Genomic DNA, 21,398 nt, shown 5'->3' with positions numbered 1-21,398 from the left:
GTTACAAAAACAATTTATTTGCCAAGACTTTCCAATTGCCAATTTTAGTTGATGTTCAGGCAAGCGAAATCATATTGACATCGACAAGTTATGGGCCTACTGGTAAATTTCAAACTCTTTAACGTGCAAGCAAATCTGGTTTTGTTTTACTGCAGTAAACCTCAATCCCATTGTAGCATCAGATTTTTATTTCAAATCAAAATGTAATTAAATACTTGATTATAAACAATATGAACATAAGGATGAAAGGTGCATTGTTGACATATATCAGATGACAAGATTAGTCAAACAAGAAAAACATCACATTTTGAAGCACTAATTGAAGTCAATCACATGCCAGATATTACATACATAATCACTTGTAACATTTTTTATATACTGTAATTATTTTGTTTTACAGCATTTACTGCATGATATACCGTATGATTGGTAAGAAAAAGATTTTCAACACCTGTTTCGGATATTCCTTGGACCCCACCATTGTCTTGTTAGTGGTTACATGATTTTTTTTTGTCCAATATTAGTATTCAGTAAAGTAACCAGGAACAGTGTCTGGTAGATCTTCATCACTTCTCTGAAGCTTGTAGATTCGACATATAGTGCACATTAATAAACAAGCATGTAAATGAACTCATTATGGTGCATTTTGTGTTCAGTAAAAATGAATGGACTACTGTACATCGATGCAGTGACAGTGCTACTAATAAAACGGACAGACAAACTAGTTTGAGAAGATTATGCCACATCATTTGTTGACCACCTCACTGCTGTCCATTTGGGTGGTACGAGGTGGGACGCTCTCTCCTGAAGGCAGGTGTACAATATCAAAGAAGCAGCAGTGGGAGCAGTGTCATCCAGCCAAACTGAGGCTAAAGAAGTTGAGCGAGGATAATGTCCTTTTACTGACCGTTGGCGACCGTGGTTGAGCAGGTGCTTCTCTCCTTTTCCACATCAGACCGATAGGCCTAAAGTCTTCTCATTTGACACAGGAGGGCCAGCTGAGGCCTCCGCAAGAAGCAGAGACAATAATGTAAATGACGACCTTGAAGCAGAGAGAAAGAAGTTGTGTGATAAAACTGATTTTGACAGAATTGTAACAAAGGAACAAATTGAGTATCCTTTTTATTGCGACATAGAGTGGTAATCTGAAGTTATTTGTCCTGTCCATACAGTACAATTTGGTCCAAAAGAGCATTTTTGGTTTTGGGTTGAAAGGCAGAGCCAAAACAAAATGGCTTAAACAGCATGTTGTAATAACCCAAACAAAAACCAGTGAGCACGTCTCTAGATAAAGTGCAGAGTGACTGCCAACGAAAAATTGGAGTGCTCCACAGGTGTTTCACAGCTACATCAGTCCATCCATCTTCTCACAGACAATACAGAGTGCAAATAATGACGTGAGTTGCTACACACCAAACCAATCAGGTGGCATCAATAGAACCATCCCAAGTTAGGCTGACAAACAACACAATAGCGCACGCAACAGACACTCTTAAAGCCTACTCTGATGCAACTGTGGCAGAGTGCTCAGAAGAAATGACAGGCAACAGACAAACAAATGCTCAAACAACCATCAGACCTGCAGTTACTCACCAGGCACACCAGCACGACAACAAAGGTCAGCTTGAGGTTTTTCATACACATGGCTCTGGCTAAATTACGACTTGTGGTACGAAATGTGACAGACTAAATGGAAAAACAGAAAAATCAATTTTGCATAAATAACCAGCTCTTATGTATGTAGAATACACCAGCAAAAAAAAGACATAAAAATACTCACAGAATCGACCAGATTTTCCGTCTTGTCAATCAACAGTTCCAGTTTCTCACCTCTCTGAGCAACCAAATCTGCAAAGCAGACAAGGAAATCATTTAATATGCACAAAATTTTAATGTCACAAGTGAAGCTTCTGGTACATGTTTTTTTACGTGTGGAAATAATTTACAGAATAAATGTACAATTCAAATACATTTACTTAAGAGATGCCCATGTTTTATTATGGTATGTATAATGAATCTTAACAAACTAGAACAGCTTTGCAGAGCTCGGCAATCCACCACGGTCCAATAATCCTAATATGTATCAGACACGGACTTTTAGATCTGGATCAGAGTGGGGTGGGGCGGAAGAACAGAAACACACTTTTGGGTCATACTGAAGGCACAAAACAAATGTAATCTAAATATTTGTTAGTCTTCTATCCTAACAAAAACAAGATGGTGAAAGTTTTGAGTCCTGAGCGTTCCACCATAACAACTGAAGTCAACTACTAGGAGAGGTGGACGGTCATGCACTACATTTACCCCATTAGCTTCAAAGTCCTGTGTGTGTGTATATATATATATATATATATATATATATATAAAAACATCATAGAATGGATGGTGTTCAAACTTGTGATGCTACAGTATATATGCGATAAAACACCACTACACTCTACATTGACGAGGCACTCACCTATGTTCCGGACCATAATACCCTTCAGGTCATCCACTTGCATTTGTGTTTCAGTAAGGCGATCCGATCCCCGTGGGTCAGAATGATGTTTCTGCAAAGAAAAGTGCAAAGACAGGAGATCCCACATGATGGTGTTTTTCACATGCGTGAATACACCAGGCAATACATCTTGTCACTCAAAAAGATTTAATATTTAGCCAAACGAAATGTATTTAAAATCACATTCAAACTTGCCAAAACTACAACAGAGTGGGATTATCAATTATTTGAGGTAGCTAAAGAAGTGAATAAAGGTCTTCCTTAACAAAAAACACAAATACCGTAATTTCCGGCCCATAAGCCGTGACTTTTAACGCCCACAAGGGGGCACTCGAGCGTAAAAGTTAAGAATGACACTGGTGGAATATACATGCCGGGGAAGTGACTTTTACCAGTATGTTTTTTTTTTTTTTTTTTTTTTTTTTAAACTGGCCCTGTTAGCACTGCGTTAGCCTGTTGCTGCTGTGTTACTGCTGTCTCTCACTGATTTAGGTTTGTTGGTTTTTAACCGGCCCTGTTATTGCTGTCCAACTGTGTTGCTACTGTGTACCTCCCGTAGCTGTTTTTTTTTTTTTTTTTAACCAGCCCAGTTCGTGCTACTGTGTGGCTATGTTAAGCTAAGCTAAGATATTAAAACTTTGAAAACTCTTCTTTGTAAATATCTTGTGTTTCAACGTGGGTGTCAATGTGGGACTTGTGGCTTTTACACAGGTGCGGCTTATGTATGTACTAAATGGTATTTCCTTTAGAAATGTACTAGGTGAGGCTTATAATCAGTTACGCTCTGTAGGCCGGAAATTACGGTACTCAGGAGACTCTTGTCTAATTTACCATCTGCGCAGCCAGCGTTGACGAGAACTCGCTGTTCATGGCGTAAGGCAGGGCTGTTTGTGCTCGCGACCCATATGTGGTCTGGAAGCGCCTCTTGATTTCACTGAGGAAGCTGAATGCACGTGATCTTTCAAAGTCCTTTCACACACAAGAAATGTGTATGACTAAACATGTAGCTAGATATACTGTAGATACACTCATAAAATGACATCTGAAATGAGAGAACTGTAACCCTATAACCAATCAACAGTTTTAGCTTTTCGTGCTGGCACAAATTGACATGCACGCGTTTGATTGCATGTCAGTTTTTCAAAGTGGCTAAGATACTAAGCAGGTTAAACAACAGAATTTTATACGATGAGGTGAACCACTACTTACATCATCGGTGATACACAGGTATATGATTCTGTCATGGCAGATGTAATGAAAGAGATAGCTGAAAGACAAACAAAAGTAGATTAAAGAATATAAATTAATATTCTACCGCATACTCTGTGTTAAAGAACACGAGTTGAACAAAACCGTGGTGCTGAGGACATATTATGATACAGCATCCCCACTATATACATATTAATGGTGTATATAGATTTTAAACCAACCCCCTATTGAGCTTGTGCACGTGACTTCACCATTTTCACAGCACCATGTTGCCGGCTTAAAAAGATCTGTTCAACAGTTTGAGGGACATTGAACCGGAGCAGAATATAGAATAAGAATATAGAATATGTTGGCTCATTTGAGAACAATGAGTTTAAAAAAAAAAACAAAAACAACAGGGAGTCCTCTCGATCGTACATGAAGCGTGTTTGTGGCCACACGTTAATTTTCGGTAAACCTCTCCGGGACAGACTTTTTTTTTTTTTCTTTCCCAATATGCATTGTTCTCAAATGAGTCCAATGCGTGTTTAAAAAAGGAAAATAAACCATCAGTCACACAGAGGTTTACCGAAGTTCAATGTGTAGCTGGAAGGTGCTTCCGTGTACGGGGGCTAAAGCCTATCCCAGCGGTTTATTTTCTTTTTTAAAATACGCATTGGACTCATTTGAGAACAATGCATATCTAAAAAAAAAAAAACGTCTGTCACGGAGAAGTTTACCGAAGTTTGACGTGTGGCCACAACACACTTCGTGTAGGGAGGAGCTGACTCGTTGTCTTTTTTTTTTTTTCCCCAATCATAGTTAATGAAAACTCTGGGTGTCGTGCTTAAGACGTATTTTCGCGTCATCTCCAACCGACTTAGCATTGAAGAATGGTTTGTTTGACCGGCACTTCCAGCCAGTGACATGATTTGAAGATGTAGGTGCATGAGCTCGATAATGAATATCAAAACTTTACTTTGGACTCTTTTTTGGGGGACCTTTTCTTTACAAAGACACTACACAACATGTAAACACATTAATAGAAATTGAGTTTTGCCAATACTTTGCGTGACTCCTCTCTTTGCTGTATTCTCTTTCTTGTAGTACAAATGTTACTGGCAAGAGAACTAAGGGTGGAGCATTACCCCAAATTCATGACACGAGCAGCCGAGAAAGGAGGGCAGATTAAGTGGACGTGCAGTATTTTTTTTAACCAGCTCAGTGTGGATCTGAAAATTATAGCCCTAGCTGTGGTATATGAAATAATCTTTCGTCTAAATGCTTTTGGTGGCGTGGAGGACAAGTGTGGTCTTGTTCATGAGTGAGGGAAGAATAGCGAGGAAGCTTTACAAGCAGATTGTTGCAGCATCTCCAGTCATGCGGAATTTATAGGCCTGTCATGGTGAAGAGGGACCGGAGCCAAAATATCACTCCACGTGTAGGTCATGACCAAAAGAACAAGAACTCAAAATGAGTTTCCTCCCAGGGGGTCCAAAATCTGCCTTAAAGACAAGGTGAGGCAATCGGCCATCCTGGAGGAGTTCAAAGTGCAGCTTGGGCATCTTCTTAAGATACCTTCTATATACCTCCCCGGTGATGTGTTCTGGACATGACCCACGAGGAGGAGGCCCTGGAGCAGATTTAGGACATGCTAGACAGACTACGTCTTCCGGTCAGGCAGGGAAGAGCTTGATTAAGTAGCTGAGTAGTGGGAAGTCTGTGCTTCCATGCTTATGCTGCTTTCCTTATTACCAGACCCCAGATAAGCAAAAGACGATAAGTTGGATGGAAGGATAAAATTCTTCTATTTTAAGTCTGACATTAAGACAGGTGTTACTGACCAACCTTGCTCTCAAGTGCAAAAAATAAAAGACAATATTGTTACTAAACTAACTAAATGGAAACTTAAATATTTTATTTTGCCTTTGTTTACAAGCACGCGGTTGAATTGAAACTGTAATATTTAGGACAAACAATAGAGGTAATGTACACTGCAGAGGACCGAGTGAAGTTATGTGAGGGTGAAAACAAATTAGGGATGTGGAGCAAATGCAGACCTACCTGCCATGGCTGTATGTCAATTTATTATTTTCAGATGGAATCTTGGCTAAGATCTGTTCTGTCACTTCGAGGAAGTTCCCACCACACCATGCATGCTTGGCTAGGATGGTGGTTCCACGAGCCACCACGGCAAATAGAATTGCCATGGTTAACAGCTGCCACGGATCTGTCAATACAAGAACGTCAAAGTATTGCGACAGGTAGGCGAATATTACTTCACCCAAAACACCCCTGTCGAACATTTTTTATATCTGGTACTCCAAATGTCTCCGTTAACATTAAACAACAATATGTGAATATACAAAACAAAAGTGGAGGTCATCTGTCTGTCGGAGATAACGCCAACATAGGACACGAACCACAAACTATGACAAGTATCAAGTATTGCTAAATATTTTTGTGCTAATGTTTACAACACTAAGCATTGCGCATTTAATGCTAATCCAATAGATGTCTATAGCAAAACAAAATGACATACAACGTTTACTGCAGAACGCTGATTAAAAGCGATGTTCACAAAAGCAGATTTGCGCAAAAATCCATCTTGCAAGACTTCCGCACCTAGCAAATCCGTTTCGAGCGACTTCTGCTTTGGAAAATACCAAACCTGCGGACCGGAAACCAATTCCCTGGGTTAATGGGTAATGTAGTCCACATAACATTTTGTAAACGCTCAACACCGTAGAATCGGTCAATGTTGGACTACATCCGTTAACTATCCGTTTTCGCAGCATGCTTATGACGTCTTGATTTAGCGACTATTTCAAATGTCATTAATATCTCCCGATCTTATACTTGCAGGTTATTTGGAGACGATTTTTTTTCTATAACAGCCTTACTTTCAACATTCACAATAATAAAATTGGACGTTATGATAAATATGACGTTTTAATGGTTGTTGCCTTTTGTAGTACATAAACAAACAAACTCCACCACTACCTGTCAGACAACTTCTAGTGCCAGTGTAAGCTAACAGCATGGCTGCTGAAGGCGAGAAGAAACGCATTCTTGAGATGGTAAGAGTTATAAACATCGTACAACCGAGTAATTTGACAATTTAACTGCACACAACACAACAGTATACAGGCCATAAAACTAGCTACTCTGTGGAGTATTTCAAATTCTTGCCACAACACGTGAACATTCATCATAGCGCTTGAGCTCTTGACTGTTCACAACATACTGCACTTTTACGTTTTACATACTGTATTTACTTTTAGACCAACACGCGACGTACATGCCATTTATAGGTTTAATATTGTATTTATTTTCTGCACTGTGATTTAGGTCCAAGCTGATGGTTCCGATGAGGGTAGTGTTACGTTTGTAATGCACGATGAAGACCACACACTGGGGAACTCCCTGCGATACATGATCATGAAAGAGTTAGTGATTTTTACCAAGTTGGACAAAGTGGTGTATGACAAATAACCCAAGCCAAAACTCACAATTATCCCACTTTTGATTTCTTTATTTACACCAGCGAGTCTGTTGAGTTTTGTGGCTACACTATCACGCATCCATCCGAGAACAAGATCAACTTTCGCATTCAGACACGAGGTAAACGACACTCCTGATTATTGATATTTTTGCTATAGAATCTTTTCATTTTTTTGAACATAGTGCAACATAGAGAGTAACCATTTAGCCAGTTGCTACTAAATTCCACAGGCTTTCAGCAAAACACGCAGCCCACTTTGCTCACAGTACATAATATAATAGAAAGCACAATTTCAGCGGTCAAGTTTAACAATCATCAGGAATCATGTCGAGTACTATTAACAAACACGAGCCTGAAATAACATCCCATTCTTACAATATTGTAGTAGATGTTTCCATACTTTTTTATTTTAAATTTAGTTATAATGACCCCTCGATGGTAAATCAAATTTCACTTTACTATTTTTTCTTTTCTTCAAATCACTCACACGTAGGTATACAAGGATTTATGTCGGAACAATGAGGTGAAGATTTTATACCTAAAATAAGTTGAGTTGAGTTTCAGGAACCTTGGATCACATAGTTAAAATTTAGTTTATTTTCAGTGGGTCTCAGGTGATTTTGAATGCCCAAGAATGAGCCTCTGTAACCTCATGATTTATTTTATTTGTTTCTTTGCATTGCATACAAAATTAAGTATAACAACAGAAACTTATACTGTGGTATTTTATATAATAATAAAATTATATATATATATATGTATGAGAGAAAGAAATAGATATTAGCACAAATGATAATCTACTGGTTAAACAAATGACATAATTTTAACAATTAATTGTGAAATCATTCCACTTTCAAACTCAGTGTCCTTTAAAATACTTGTTTACTTGTTCAGAAATGTGTACCATAGCTAGGGAGTTGACATTTATTTAATTTAATTTAATTTATTTGCTTTTGCCTGTGTACCATAGTAAATGTGACATGAGCAACAATAAAATGTTTTGTGGCTTGTAGTACAACACAACAACAACAAAAAAGGCAATCTGGTTAGAATGGACACGTCACACGTACAAAGCACCAAGAGATTTTAAAATGCGATTAGTTTTTTTGTGTCTGGAAAAAATGTGGCACTTTTGAGGAATGATTCCGTGTGATATGGTTAAAAACAAATAACTTCAAATATGACTCAGATGGTGTAACTTGTATTATTTCTCAACATATTTTATCTTCACGACCCTTCTGTTGCATCAGCAACCACCCCCTTCTCTGATTCTCAAGTTTCAGTTAAAAGTATCCGCCAATAATCTGCGATCTGAAATCCCAAGGTGTTCTCAAAGTCAGTGTGTCAAAATGACATTTCAAATGTCGTCATTTGCCCTATAAACTCATCATAATTTACCCAACTGGAGCATTATTTCCGAGTACAGCAGTGGGTATGTAAAGTAAATAGGTCATGTATTTTGTTTATCATTATTTTTCCAGAATTTATTTATTAGAGATGATCTTGTGGCATTTTAAATTCCTCAATCCCAAGGTTTTTATGAATTTATTTTTGAAAATCCCACAAAGATGGTAGTCCTTTGCCATGTCACTTTTAGTAACCCACACATTCCATTTTGATGAAAGAGAGCAATGACTTCTCTTCTAAAACAAAAATATATTTTTCATCTGTGGCCTAATCACATGAATAATCATGTCAAAACTGAAACAGCTTGGCCTCAGGAAGGGATTTTTGAGCGATCCTTCGCCTCCAGCTCATGATCTTGAAAACAGTGCCTTCTCCGGGAAAGGCATGCATGTGCCTTGTTTATTTCACATTATTTTGGTGTGATGATACATCAATTCGGGAAGATTTTTCCAATAACAAAATACACACATGTTTTTTATTAAAGCAAGCAAATGCTTATTTTTATACTTAGGGTAGACACCCATTGTGATCAAGTTTGCTCTATTTTACAGCCGCATTGGTTTATTACTCTTATGCTTCTACATTTTCTGCAATTTATGTACATCACACCATGTCAGATGCAGAAACCTTTGAATAAAGAAGAGGAAAAAAAGTATTTCTAAAAATATTAAGTTAGAAGACAGAGGAAGTAGCTGATGTCATTGATGACCACAACTTCTAAAGATTAGACAATTTAAGAATTCCAGGGTTAAACTGTCACTGTCATAAAACCACTAATAGCTATACAGGCACAATTTTGAGAAAGATTGCAACCCATATACAGTACTATGAAAATAACATCCTTTTAATTTTAATATATTACAAATGCAAAACTTGCATGGGCACTCAGCCACATGAAAGCATAAAAAAATCCCTCAGAAAATGCAAATATTATGCCGATTGTCTTTTAAGATTCCTATTGCAGGCATGAGGATTTTGGCAAATATGGTAACCGATCTTTCGCTTCTGTTGATTTTTGTCCTGGGAAACGGTGGGAAACGATTTTTCGGTTTCCATTGATAATGCTCATGGGAACCGGTTTTTACATGTACTTCAAAATAAAGCCTTAGCAGGCATGAGCATTTTGTCTTTTACGCTTAGCAACCGACATGTTTGACTAGCGTTTGAGTGACCCGGATATGAATAACTCGACCTTGCGCATGCGTAGCGCAGAAGAGGAAACCGGTGCTGTTTGTAAACCACACTGACAAAGCTGGGCGTTTTAATAATTAGAAATAAAGGGGTTCATGTAGGTTCGTTTTATACAGATTGTTGTATTTCGTTGAGAACTTGTTTTACATTCCAAACATGGGCGAATTTTATTAAAAGTAAGCCCAGAGATCTGGGAAACAGACTTTCGGTTCCGTGTTTTCTCAGGCTGGGTAACGACACGGTAACGGAACGATCATTAGTTCAATAGTATTGAACTCCTACCCACAAAGACACTTATAGCTGGATTCTGATTGGACATACATTGAAGACTGATTGCTTCCTTATCTTTGTCTTCGTTGTTCTAACACACCATTTCGGCTACGGATGATGTCATGTTACACAAATGTACACTTGAGACCAGAAGTTTACATCCACTACATCACTGTCTTACATGAAATCAGACTAAACTTGTCCTGTTTTACATCAGTTAGGATGACCAAAACTACTTCTATTTGATAAATAAAGAGAAGGTTTTGGTGGACAATTTTGCATTACTTTCTTTGTGCTGATTTTATCAAATGGCTGCATTATAGTAGAGTGAAAAATCTAAAGAGGGTCTGAATACTTTCCGTACCCACTGTACATCCACAAGTGTCTCAGATTAAATGTCAATAAACCTACCAGAAGCTTCCAATGAAATGACATTATAATTAGTTTTCCCAAATTATTTAAAGGCGTACTGTTTTTAAATGGAAGACCTCACAGAAAGTAATGAAAAAGAGCTTAAAAATTCTTGGCTTTACTGGGCAAATAGAAATAATTTGGGTTATCCTAATTGACGTAAAAGGGAAGAAAATATTCTGATTTGGTCTTTTTATATCGTGTATGTAAACATCTGGTTTCAACTGTATTGTGTTGACATTTGGTTTTGATGAAGAAAAAAAACTGTCAAGATTACCAAAGAAATGATCTCATGTTGCACGTTGTCACTTGCCTGCGAAATGTTTTCTGTCACGCAGCTTTAATGTATTGATAGGTAATAAAAAAAACAGTTGTGAAATCCAAATTATAGGGAATACCTTGTTGACAGATCTTTTGGGATCAAGCTCAGAATATGCTTGGTGTTAACTAAAAGATTTCTGGCAAGAAATTGTTTATTTTGGGGTGGTGAAAGGCCAGTTTCTCACAGGAAGGTCCCTGCTGTTTCCTCCCCCCCAGATGGAACTCCAGCTGTGGAGCCTCTGAGGAGGGGTCTAACTGAACTCCGGGATGTTTGTCAGCATGTTCTCAATACATTTGAGGTAAGCTTTCATAGATTTCAACTCAGTAAAGCCAACTACAGTCTAACAGTTGGTTCACAAATAAGCCTCTTGACTGACTGATCAGTTTACGAACAGGATGCTTTTTTTATTATGTGTTGCTTCAGTTTGTGCGTAGTCATAGCATCCATACAAAATCTAGCTTGTGCATTCTCTCATACAGTTTAAACATTGTCAACTCTGTGTGGCACATATTTTATATCCAGGTACAGTATTCTTTTCTTCTTCACTCAAAATTAGCCCTCATTATTATTCCATCCATTTACTGAGCCGCTTATCCTCACGAGGGTCGTGGGAGTGCTGGAGCCTATTCCAGCTGTCATCAGGCAGAAGGCAAGGTGCACCTTGAACTGGTTGCCAGCCAATCGCAGGGCGCATGGAGACTAACACAGGGTTCGCACGCGGCCCTAAAAGTCCCTAAAAACCCCTAAATTTTTGAAGGTGCATTTAGGGGCTCCTAAAAGTCCTTAAAATCAGCGAAAACCGGTCAAGCCCCTAAAAAGACCTTAAATTAAAAAAATATCAAAGGGAGGACCTCTACCGCTAAAATTCTCCCTAAAAAATAAATTAATCTTTTATTTAAAAAAAAATTACGATCCGTCTGGTGTCCAAATCAGCCGGAAATTGTGAACGGAAGTCACCGTGTTGACAACTTGTCGCCATCTTGTCGATATTCCGTTGTTTCCGTGAGTAGGCATTTCACTTCGTCTTCGTTACGACGTAGCGTAGTTCTTTCATCGATCCAACTTATATCACGGGAAAGTGCATTTTTCAAGAAGCTTTCAAGGAGTTTGGGAGGTGGGTTCGTCGAGATCCAAAAGATCGGCACATGTTTTACTGCCATCTGTGCAAGCAGAGTTACCAGCTTGAAAAGATGGGCGTCAAAGCGCTGGAGTCGCACCGGAAAAACGGTATGAATCTGTTTCTAAAATATCAAGATAGTGAAGCATCAACTTCAGGCAGTGGTAATAGCAGTGCATGCGCACTAGGGATCGCAATAAAATGCTTACTTTCATAACCTGTTTTACCCGTGTTTACATAATTCACCCGCGGGACCTCGAGTTGGGGTCCGGGGTTCCGCACGGACTGTTTTTGTTGTTGCTCTTCCGGAGTGACGAGTTCACAGTGTTCCCCCCGTTATGCGAGTAGTGTTTTGATGTCTGTCAATAAAACAAGTTTACTCCCATACTTTGGAGCGTTTCCTCGATGCCATGTTTGATGTTTCTTTGATTTAACTGAATGTTCTTTTGAGTCCAACTTGACTCTAAGAGCGAAACTTGAAAAAAGTGGAAATGATGTTGAAAAAGTAGTGCAATGTGGAGTACCGGAACCGGAAGGAATGATTGGAAATTTTAACCGATTTCGAAAGTCCGATTACGGTTTCGGTTTAAAAAAAACAAAACGAAAACCAGTTATAACCGGTTATTTGTAGCCGGTTGTGATCCCTAATGCGCACCTACAGTTGTGAAAAACTACCACTGTGGGGAAAGGAAGACTTCATACCTGGCTAAATTTGGCATCGCTGCCCACTTTTCATCTCTACTTCCTCAAAGCCAAAAAAGCCAGAATAGAAACTGACATATCTATGCTTATTGAGAAGGCTGACAGGCTGTGTGAGGAGGCAGAAGAAAAGAGGAATCAGAGGTTTATCATCGAGGCCAACGCACTCAGAGGCAGAGCAAAGGACAAGAGAGCCACTTTGGCATCTCTGCAGCAACAAATAGAGGAGGCACTGGGTAGGCTCAAGGATCTAGAGTAGGGGTGCTGAAACAGACATCAGTAGAAGACATTTGTGTATATAGTTGCAATTGTAGTTAGAATCTGTTTTTCTGTCGACTGTTATGTGAAGACATTGACAATGGTCATATCAATGAGAACTACAACAAGGGGCGACAGGTGATCACTGTCACAGGTACTGAGATACTGGAACATTTGATGAACCAAGAACGGTTGATGGCACCATTGGGTGAGTCTTTTTTCCTTACTCTTGATTTCCCACGATGGCCCGAAATTTTTTCCGTGTCAGCCCTAAATTTTTCGTGTCAGCCCCTAAGAATGCCCCTAAAAAGCCCTTAAATTTTTTGGGTCAGACTGAGTATGAACCCTGTAACAACAATCGAACTCACAATCACACCTAGGAGCAATTTTGAGTCACCGATTAATGCATGTTTTGGGGGTTCTGGGAGGAAATCGGAGTGTCCAGAGAAAACCCACACATTACAGGGAGAACGTGCAAACTCCCACATGTGGGGTGGGATTTGAACTCCGGTCCTCAGAACTGTGAGGCCAAAACTCTACAGCTGCGCCACCGTGCCGCCGAGTGTATTTATTTTACTGTTAAACAAAGAAGACAAAATAGCTAAACAAGAGGCTAGTTTTCACATTTCTAAACTTGCCACGCAGTTTGGCGAAATCTCATCTGTTGGGGAAGCAACAAGATGTTTCCCCCTCCTTGTTGCTATAGCTGTTGGGTGGGTGCATAAACAGCGAGCTCGACCATGGATCATCAAAGATTCAAGAAAAAACTAAATTAGTTCCATTTTTTTCAATTAAGCTCAAACAAGATACATATACCATAATTTCCAGACTATAGAGCGCACCTGATTATAAGCCTCACCCAGTACATAATTAAAGGAAAAAGCAGTTTATACATTCACAAGCCGCACCTGATGAAAAGCCGCATTTGTCCACATTGAAACATGAGATATTTACAAAGAAAGATAGTACACGGAAAGAGTTTTCAAAGTTTTAATAATATACCTTAGCTTTTCTGTGCAAACAGTGTCTGTGATGCGGGAGTACCACAGCAGCAACACGCTAGCACAGCGCTAAGGGGGCCGGTTAAATAAAACACATAAGTAAAGATCACTGAGACGCAGCAGTAAGACGCTAGCACAGTGCTAACAAAGCTGGCTAAAAAAAAAAAAAAACATACCGGTAAAAGTCACTGAGACGTGGCAGTAACACAGCAGCAATATGCTAGCACAATGCTACCGCTACCACAGCGCTAACAGGGCTGGTTAAAAAAACAATACCGGTAAAAGAGACTGAGACATGGCATTAACACAACAGCAACATGCGAGCACAGCGCTACCGCTAGCAGAGTGCTAACAGGGCCGGTTTAAAAAAGGACATACTGATAAAGTCACTTCCTCGGCACATATATTCCACTGGTCTAACTCTGACATTTTGGTCAAGTGCCTCCTTGTGGACGTTAGAAAAAAATGCACGAATTAGCCACATCACCCCATAAGCATAAGGTAGAAAGTGTATTGTTTATTGTCCGGAAATTCTGGTAGTTTGGTTCTGGGGCTAGAATGGTGTAATTTTCATTTATTTGAAAGGACAAAACCGCTTCAATCCCCAAACATTCTTTGAAAAAAATGTTGTGAACTAAGTGTGTGTGTTGGCAAACATAATTGTGTCCCCACTGTGTGGGGTGAGTCACAGAAGTGTGTCATGGTTCATTCACCTGACTTCCGTGCAAGCAACATGGGTTGAATTCCTACTCAGTGAATGTGATGTAAAATGATTTCTGTCTCTGTGCTCTGTGACTGGCAACCAGTCCAGAGTGTAGTTTGTGTTTCTACCCAGTCAGCTGTGTTAGGCTCCAGCTTTCCACTGTCTTGTAAAAGTTAAGCGGGATTGAAACTATCGATAATTTACTAAACCTGGTCGGCAGAACACACGGGATATATCATTCCCACGCCTTGCTCAACAAAGTGCGGCTGAAATAAACTGTTTCACTCCACAGCTGGTCATGACAGACTTTTTGTGGAGCATCAGGAGTCTGATGCAAAATGTGAGAGTCTTCAGATCTGAGAGAAATTTGGGGCGGCTTGGCGGGAGCATCACATCACAATGTTGGTGTATGGAAAGGCATCCTTTGAAGCTGTGTGGTACTTTGATGATATGTTAGGATACATTAGATAGTCATGAAATGGATTGATATCGCTACATGATCTAAAAAAATGAAACATTTTGTTGGAAAACAAGTAGCAAGAAAGAGAAAGAACAAAGACACTGCTCTCTCTTTCCTACATTCAAGCAGTTTCCTGATGAAATATTAATCATACATATGTGACGATTTGGTGAAATTTGTTAACCATCATTTTCTGGAATAAGGAAAGTTATAAGGTCAAAACTGTCACACTTACCATCTGATATAAAGCTGGGATGGGCTACTTTGATAAATGTGAGGGCTACATTTGTTTTATCTTTAAATGTTGATATTGTTGATATAAATTTACATTATAGTTATACTGGGCAGTTATATGTTCGTGATAAATTTCAGTATTATCACCATGATAAGCTGTGAGCATATTTATTTGGTCAAAAATGGCAGAAATATTCAGATCAGGGAATGACGTTTTCCTGCTCTACTTTTGTTTGTTGTGTGATGAAGAAAGGATTTGTTCTGCTCTGTCGCTTTTTTTTTGTTTTTGTTTAAATATGTAAAACAAAACTATAATGTTTTCCATCACACCTCTGTTCCAACATGATGCATTGCTCTTCTGGACATTTGTGCACTCTGGGTGGAGTAATGGTGAGGTGTTGGCGTTCCCTCTCAGAGAAAGGGAATAAAGCCTTTAAATTACCCATAGGTGTGAATGTGAGCTTTAATTTTGGTTTTAGTGTATTTATATACAGTATGTGGCCTGAGATTGGCTGGGAACCAGTTCAGGGTGTAACATAGCCTTAGCCCTATTTCAGCTGGCGTAGGCTCCAGCTTGCAATCCTACTGAGGATAAGCAATACAGAAAATGGTTGGATCAATGTTACAGTATGTATTTTTAAGTCGTTGTTAGACGCTCTTGTCTAACTTTTGTATCCACTACAGGGGCTAATATTTCACATTTAAAATTTCAGCGTTTTCCCGATGGGTCTCTGCTTATCACTTGTCTCAGGGAAACCTCACTTGCTTATTTGTTATTGTAGCTTCTCTAAGGCAAGCCTCCTGTGCAGTTGTATAGAGCTGGTGGACCTACGTCATAAAATCACGTGACTTTTGTTTACCTCACCACATTGCCGGTCAAGCTAAGCATTGCTCAATGCTAAGTCGGTTGGAGACGACACGGAAATATGTCTCGTAGCGCGACGCCCAGAGTCTTGTCCGATAACGTCAGACATTTAGAAGGTGAACATAGATGACCGTACGTGGAAAAATTAGATTGAGAACCCATATTTAATGTCAAAATCGATGTTTTTCGCCGATAAGAAATTGGACTGTTAATTCGCTTCCGCTTGCCTTTGAAAACTGGATCTACAAATGGATCTGGTGAGTAAGTCGTCGAGATTTACACGGAAAAGTTTGAAAGCGTATAAAAGTCTGGACCCAGACGAATACTTTGTTGCTGGATCTGTTCTCATCAGGAATAAATCCCACATAGTGACGGTTTTGAATGCAGAAGTGTGTACACATTAACCTTTGCTGGAATCCATCGATCTTTTCAGCGAGTATTCAATACTAATACCAATATTTAAATAAATGACCCCTGGTTTTACACAAACTCCCATTCATTAACTATGATTGAAAAAAAAGCCGACGGTTGACTGCTCGTGAACGCGGAAAAAAAAAGAGGACGGAGTAATCTTCATAGAACGTACATGGAAGTGATTGCGGTCAGCGGTCACACTTAACCTCCATAAACCTCTGCGACAGACAGTTTTTTGTTTTTTTTTTAACACGCATTCTTCTCAAATGAGCCAACTTTGCATTATAAATACTTTTTGGTAATTAGAGATTGAGAAGAATAATTCCTACCTGAAATAAAGCGATCGCTACACAGATGTGTGTGTATTTTGGTTGGGCACCATCCATCATGTTTAATTGCCGAAATCCGTTCATATTTTCTGTTCTTTTCAGTTGGTGTTCCATTGAATGATCTCTTTTGAATATCTGTCTTGTCTGTTGTGACAATCAACAGCACAACATGTCTCGGGTATTGTAAATATTCTCCTCCCACAATGTCGAGCAGATCTGTTTGACTGGCAATATGGCGCCGTGAAAATGGTGACGTCACGTGCACGACCTCTATATACATTTACCTGGTACACATGGGGGATTGTCAGAAGTCACTTTGAGAAGTATCAGCTCATCTTGACTGCATAAAAGCCCAGAGCAACTTACGCACTAACAGGAATATTGAGCTTCTCCTTTGCAGTATCTTGCAAAGTACAGCAAATTAATTTATATACTCAAGGTTACTCAATGTGCAAGGCAGCAAAAGCTGTCCTCTGCTGGTCTGATTTGGACATTACACCCTCTTGCACTAAAATGTATATTTTTTTGCAGTTTGAAAATTTGACTAACATGGTTTCTATTTTTAAATTTTTTCACATGGAAGTAGGAAAACTATGCAAAAATATAAAAATTTAAGAAGGGGCCCAATACATTTTCACGCCACTGTATCATGGACGTTTTGAATGCCTGTCTTTGTGTTGTTATACATTTTATACAAGAGATAACTGTTCACGGGGCACCTTTGTGAGTATGGACCTGAAAATAACATTAATCACCATGTTGTTCAATTCTAATCTTGTAAGTGGTTTTAATGGATGTGGGAATAAACCCTGCTTTTCACAGAAACTAGACACACACACCCTGTTGCACATAGAGAGTAAAACTCGAGTAGTTAAAATGTTTAAACTAACTCAATTACAAAGTGTAATCCTAAAACCCCTTACAACATTACCCCCGAAAAACCCCCAAATTACCATACCAAATAAATGGCTTCCAATAAATTTGGTTTTGAAATAATACACCAAAAGTGAGTGTTTACATACATGGTAACTTCCACTAACAAACTAGGTAAAACTTAGCTCCTCTCCTATATGCAGAGATCTTGCTCTATCAGTAGAGTTATACCAATTTACCTGTACAGTATGTACTTGAAACCATTAACTACTTTCCTATTAGCAAGGACTTCGGTACCACCTTGTGGAATATTGGACTGTTTCAGTAAGAGCTTAAATATATGTGAATGCAAGGTAAGTTTGACGGAAGAACAAAAAAAGTGAATACAGTATCTGAATTTCAGAAATCACTTCACTGTATTTTCATCCCTTGCCATATACAAAAGAAATTGAGGCAATTTAGCAGATTTTTACATTTCTAATTATACACCACAGATTTTTCACCACGTTACTGCAGACTCAGGAGGAAAGAACACTAAAAAAATGATAGCTGTCCAAATTTTATGATAATTTCACACTTAAAATAAGATAAAAGTACAATGTATGTATTGCAAAGCAGAACTGGCATACACAACTGCATGGTTAGGGTAATCGAAACATCATTAGCAAATTGGATTTAGCCTCCCACTGCTAGAACAAATTGAAATTCCTTCGCGGGTGGTCAAGGATAGAGACAGCTGCCGGCGGACTTTCAATTACTTTATTGAACAATCGGTAACAAAATAAATGCTTAACAAGCACATTCATACACAAGCTGCATGGCTGCAACTTACCCAAGTACTTAATACGCAAAGTGGCTAACAGTTCGCTAGTCAAGAGCCCACGGCTGTACTGAGCCAACAACACCCAACTCTACATACACTCTCATTTGGTTATTCTTACATCACTCAAAGGTTAGACCCCACCTTTTAAAGCCTCATACATCCAAAGTCATCATACAAATTACAACATTATTGCGGCAGACCTCATGTGGACAAAAGTATTAACTGCACCTCACATGCAGGTTTTGTATTGATATTATGCATAAGACTTAAAAAAAAAAAAAAAAAAAAGCTTTAAAATAAAATACAAGTGAATTAAAATACTGTGAGTTTTCACACAGAGCAGTTTTTTTTTCCCTTTACCCATGTGCTACTCCACCACTAAATATCTTTGGACACGTAATCCTGAAAATGTATTAACCAAGAAAGTATTATCACACTGTACATCTTGTTATTCTATATTTAGTCCAGGGCTTTATTTTTCATGGGTAATATTCAAGCCTTTGGGCAATGGCTGCCTTGTCACTGTTCTCTTCCATTAGTGTCAGCAAGCGGTGCTCAGCTAGCCTTGTTTCAACCCATATCAGGGCCTCTGCCTTCTCGCCCACCCATTGTGTTCAGTCAAAAGTCATTTTTTGTTTACGCACACACACACATTCTAATGTATTTTTTTTTTCATTTGGATTGCAGGCAGCGACTCCGTTTCAACAAAATTGTTTTGTCACTGTCACAACTTGACTGAATGCTCTGTTCCGTTGCAGGCAAAAGTAAAGGAGTTCAAAGAGAAGCAGGAGCAACCCATGGAATGAAGACCATTGACCAAATCAGTAAACATTTCTTCTGTGTGTATATATATGACTTATCTATATAGTAAGTATAGTTTTTATATAGAAGGAATGGACTGATTAAAGATGTTTATAGGGCCTTTTTTGTGAGCAAAGGCATGTTTGCATTTTTTTCCCTGTACCATCTTTCCTAAATTGTTTGCACAAAGAGAGGAAAATAACAAATGTACAAACATAAATGATCAATGTCGAATGATTTTTCCACATTTTTCATTCTTCAACTCCCCCAAGACTCCGACATATTCTAATGGTATGTATTGTCATAACTGCTCGTGTATCATTCATTTGAATGGTTTTCCAAAGCAATGATGTGATCCTTGGAACTCAAAATTGTTCGCATCTGTCCTTTTGAAGAGGTGTTTCACATCTGAAGGAAACTTTGGTTCTTCAGCCGTCATAATTAGCTAAAGAATGCGGTCTGAGTTATTTTGTGCTGTGCCGCCAAGACAGGCAGAAAAAGAATGAGGGTAGTGAAGTTTAAATAATGGCATGCAAGTGTTTGGGTGTTAATCATATCCCTCTGTTGATCGTATATAAAAACATGCTTGTGTGTGTTGGCGGCCGAGGGAACTTTTGAAGAATTGGCAAGAAGGGGATGCTGTTTTTCAAAATGAAATAGGAATTGTATATGCTGTAACAATCATCTTATGTTCCTCTTGGCCTTACTTAGTAGACATTTAAATACACTTGCCAGGATGGACATAATCTGCCAGAATGGGACAGAAAGACTGCCTGCAGGTTGCCTTGTTAAAGTCCAGGCGGTATCAGTTATTTTGTCCTACATTTCTGAAATACATTGTCATTTAAAAGTGACTAATGAAGGATGAAATTTTGTCCTGTTGCATCCAAAAGAGCAAACGCAGTTTGGCATTGGCAAAACTACTTTGGTTGTTTAATGACAGTGGAACCATGTTCTAACAGTTTCCAATCCAAGGTAACAATCTCAAGGCTTGGATTTTTCTGAACAGACAAATTTTAGTTATCCTCAGTTAACTCTTGGCATGAAGAAACCTAAGATAGTGCATGTTGTTTATAAAACAACAATAAAAAAAGGGCATGTCAACAAATATTTTTTGTGGTTCACTTATTTATTGAACTGTTTTTAACAACAAAGTGTACAGGCTTTGACAACTGCAAGTAAAATGTTCAGTTGTGAAAAAGCCCCATCAAGCAAGGGAGGACGCCTGAAAACTATTGTTTGCTCAGTGGTTACATATTATCTCTTGACATGCAGGGAGGCTGAAACACTCAAGTTGACAAATGATCTTCTCAACCGTTGGAGTTGGGGTAATTTTAGGGTGGTTTCAGCCCACATATTTTTTTATTTTGTGATTAATGCTGTAAACATACTTCTTGTTTGTGCATTGTAAAATCAACCTTTCAAAAATCTAGTCAACAGTCTAAACTTTTATATAATTTTTGACATCTTAATAAATCAAAGGTTGTTTGTTCATATGTGCTCAGTGATTCGCTGGTGACCACTTCAGTCCCTTGCCCAGTTAGCTGGGATAGGCTCCAGCACGCCCGTGACCCTGGTGAGGATAAGCAGTCCAGAAAATTGATGAATAATAAATAAAATCACAATTTCAGCAGAACATTTCCTGTTTACTTGAGTTATTGTTGTCTCATACATTTGTTTGATGATATTAAAGTGTGGAAACGTAAAAAAAAAAAAAAAAACAAAGTTGGGGAATACTGTACTTTATTACAGTACTGCAGCTCACAGCTTGGCTCTTGCAGTCTCGGGATGGATTTGGAATACATGTACAAAAGTGGAGTTAATCATTGTGCATGATCTGTTAGAGCTTCTGCAGAACAAAATGCTGTAGCAAATGCGTGAAAAATGCATTTGTTCAATAATGTTAGGGAAAAGAGATCACATGACAATAAAAAAAACTGATGAGGACCACGTGTAAAAAAAAAAAAAAAAAAAAAAAAGTCATGCTGAAGCACTTTTTTTTTTTTTCAGCAAAACAACCAGATGTGAAC

The 21,398-nt window shown here is 38.6% G+C and overlaps 2 protein-coding genes across 4 annotated transcripts; one reads left to right on the top strand and one right to left on the bottom strand.

The window, feature by feature from the left end:
- Nucleotides 1-170: 170 nt before the first annotated feature.
- sybl1 (synaptobrevin-like 1) lies at nucleotides 171-6,425 on the bottom strand. Of its 3 annotated transcripts, XR_009797225.1 has the most exons (9): nucleotides 6,228-6,374; nucleotides 5,750-5,915; nucleotides 3,707-3,764; nucleotides 3,329-3,466; nucleotides 2,459-2,549; nucleotides 1,781-1,848; nucleotides 1,594-1,686; nucleotides 908-1,042; nucleotides 171-804 (listed from the first exon to the last, which is right to left on the bottom strand). XR_009797225.1 is itself a non-coding variant. In XM_061835822.1 (8 exons), the coding sequence occupies exons 2-8, from the start codon at nucleotides 5,893-5,895 to the stop codon at nucleotides 977-979; spliced, it is 660 nt and encodes a 219-aa protein (XP_061691806.1). In that variant the 5' UTR covers nucleotides 5,896-5,915; nucleotides 6,311-6,425; the 3' UTR covers nucleotides 171-976. The 3 variants fall into 3 exon arrangements, 2 of the variants coding, with proteins under 2 accessions (XP_061691806.1, XP_061691805.1); XM_061835822.1 differs by having other exon boundaries at nucleotides 171-1,042; nucleotides 6,311-6,425; XM_061835821.1 differs by having other exon boundaries at nucleotides 171-1,042.
- An 82-nt stretch (nucleotides 6,426-6,507) lies between these two features.
- On the top strand, nucleotides 6,508-21,315 carry polr1d (RNA polymerase I and III subunit D). The gene is made up of 5 exons (XM_061835823.1): nucleotides 6,508-6,765; nucleotides 7,037-7,134; nucleotides 7,233-7,309; nucleotides 11,007-11,089; nucleotides 19,326-21,315. Exons 1-5 carry the CDS (start codon nucleotides 6,727-6,729, stop codon nucleotides 19,371-19,373), a joined length of 345 nt encoding a protein of 114 aa, XP_061691807.1. The 5' UTR covers nucleotides 6,508-6,726; the 3' UTR covers nucleotides 19,374-21,315.
- The last annotated feature ends 83 nt before the right edge of the window (nucleotides 21,316-21,398 follow it).

The sequence above is a fragment of the Syngnathoides biaculeatus genome, chromosome 11, assembly GCF_019802595.1.
Source record: "Syngnathoides biaculeatus isolate LvHL_M chromosome 11, ASM1980259v1, whole genome shotgun sequence".
Taxonomy (NCBI): Eukaryota; Metazoa; Chordata; class Actinopteri; order Syngnathiformes; family Syngnathidae; genus Syngnathoides; species Syngnathoides biaculeatus.
The sequence above is the reverse complement of the archived record's forward strand: the minus strand, read 5'-3'. Positions and strand labels throughout refer to the sequence as shown.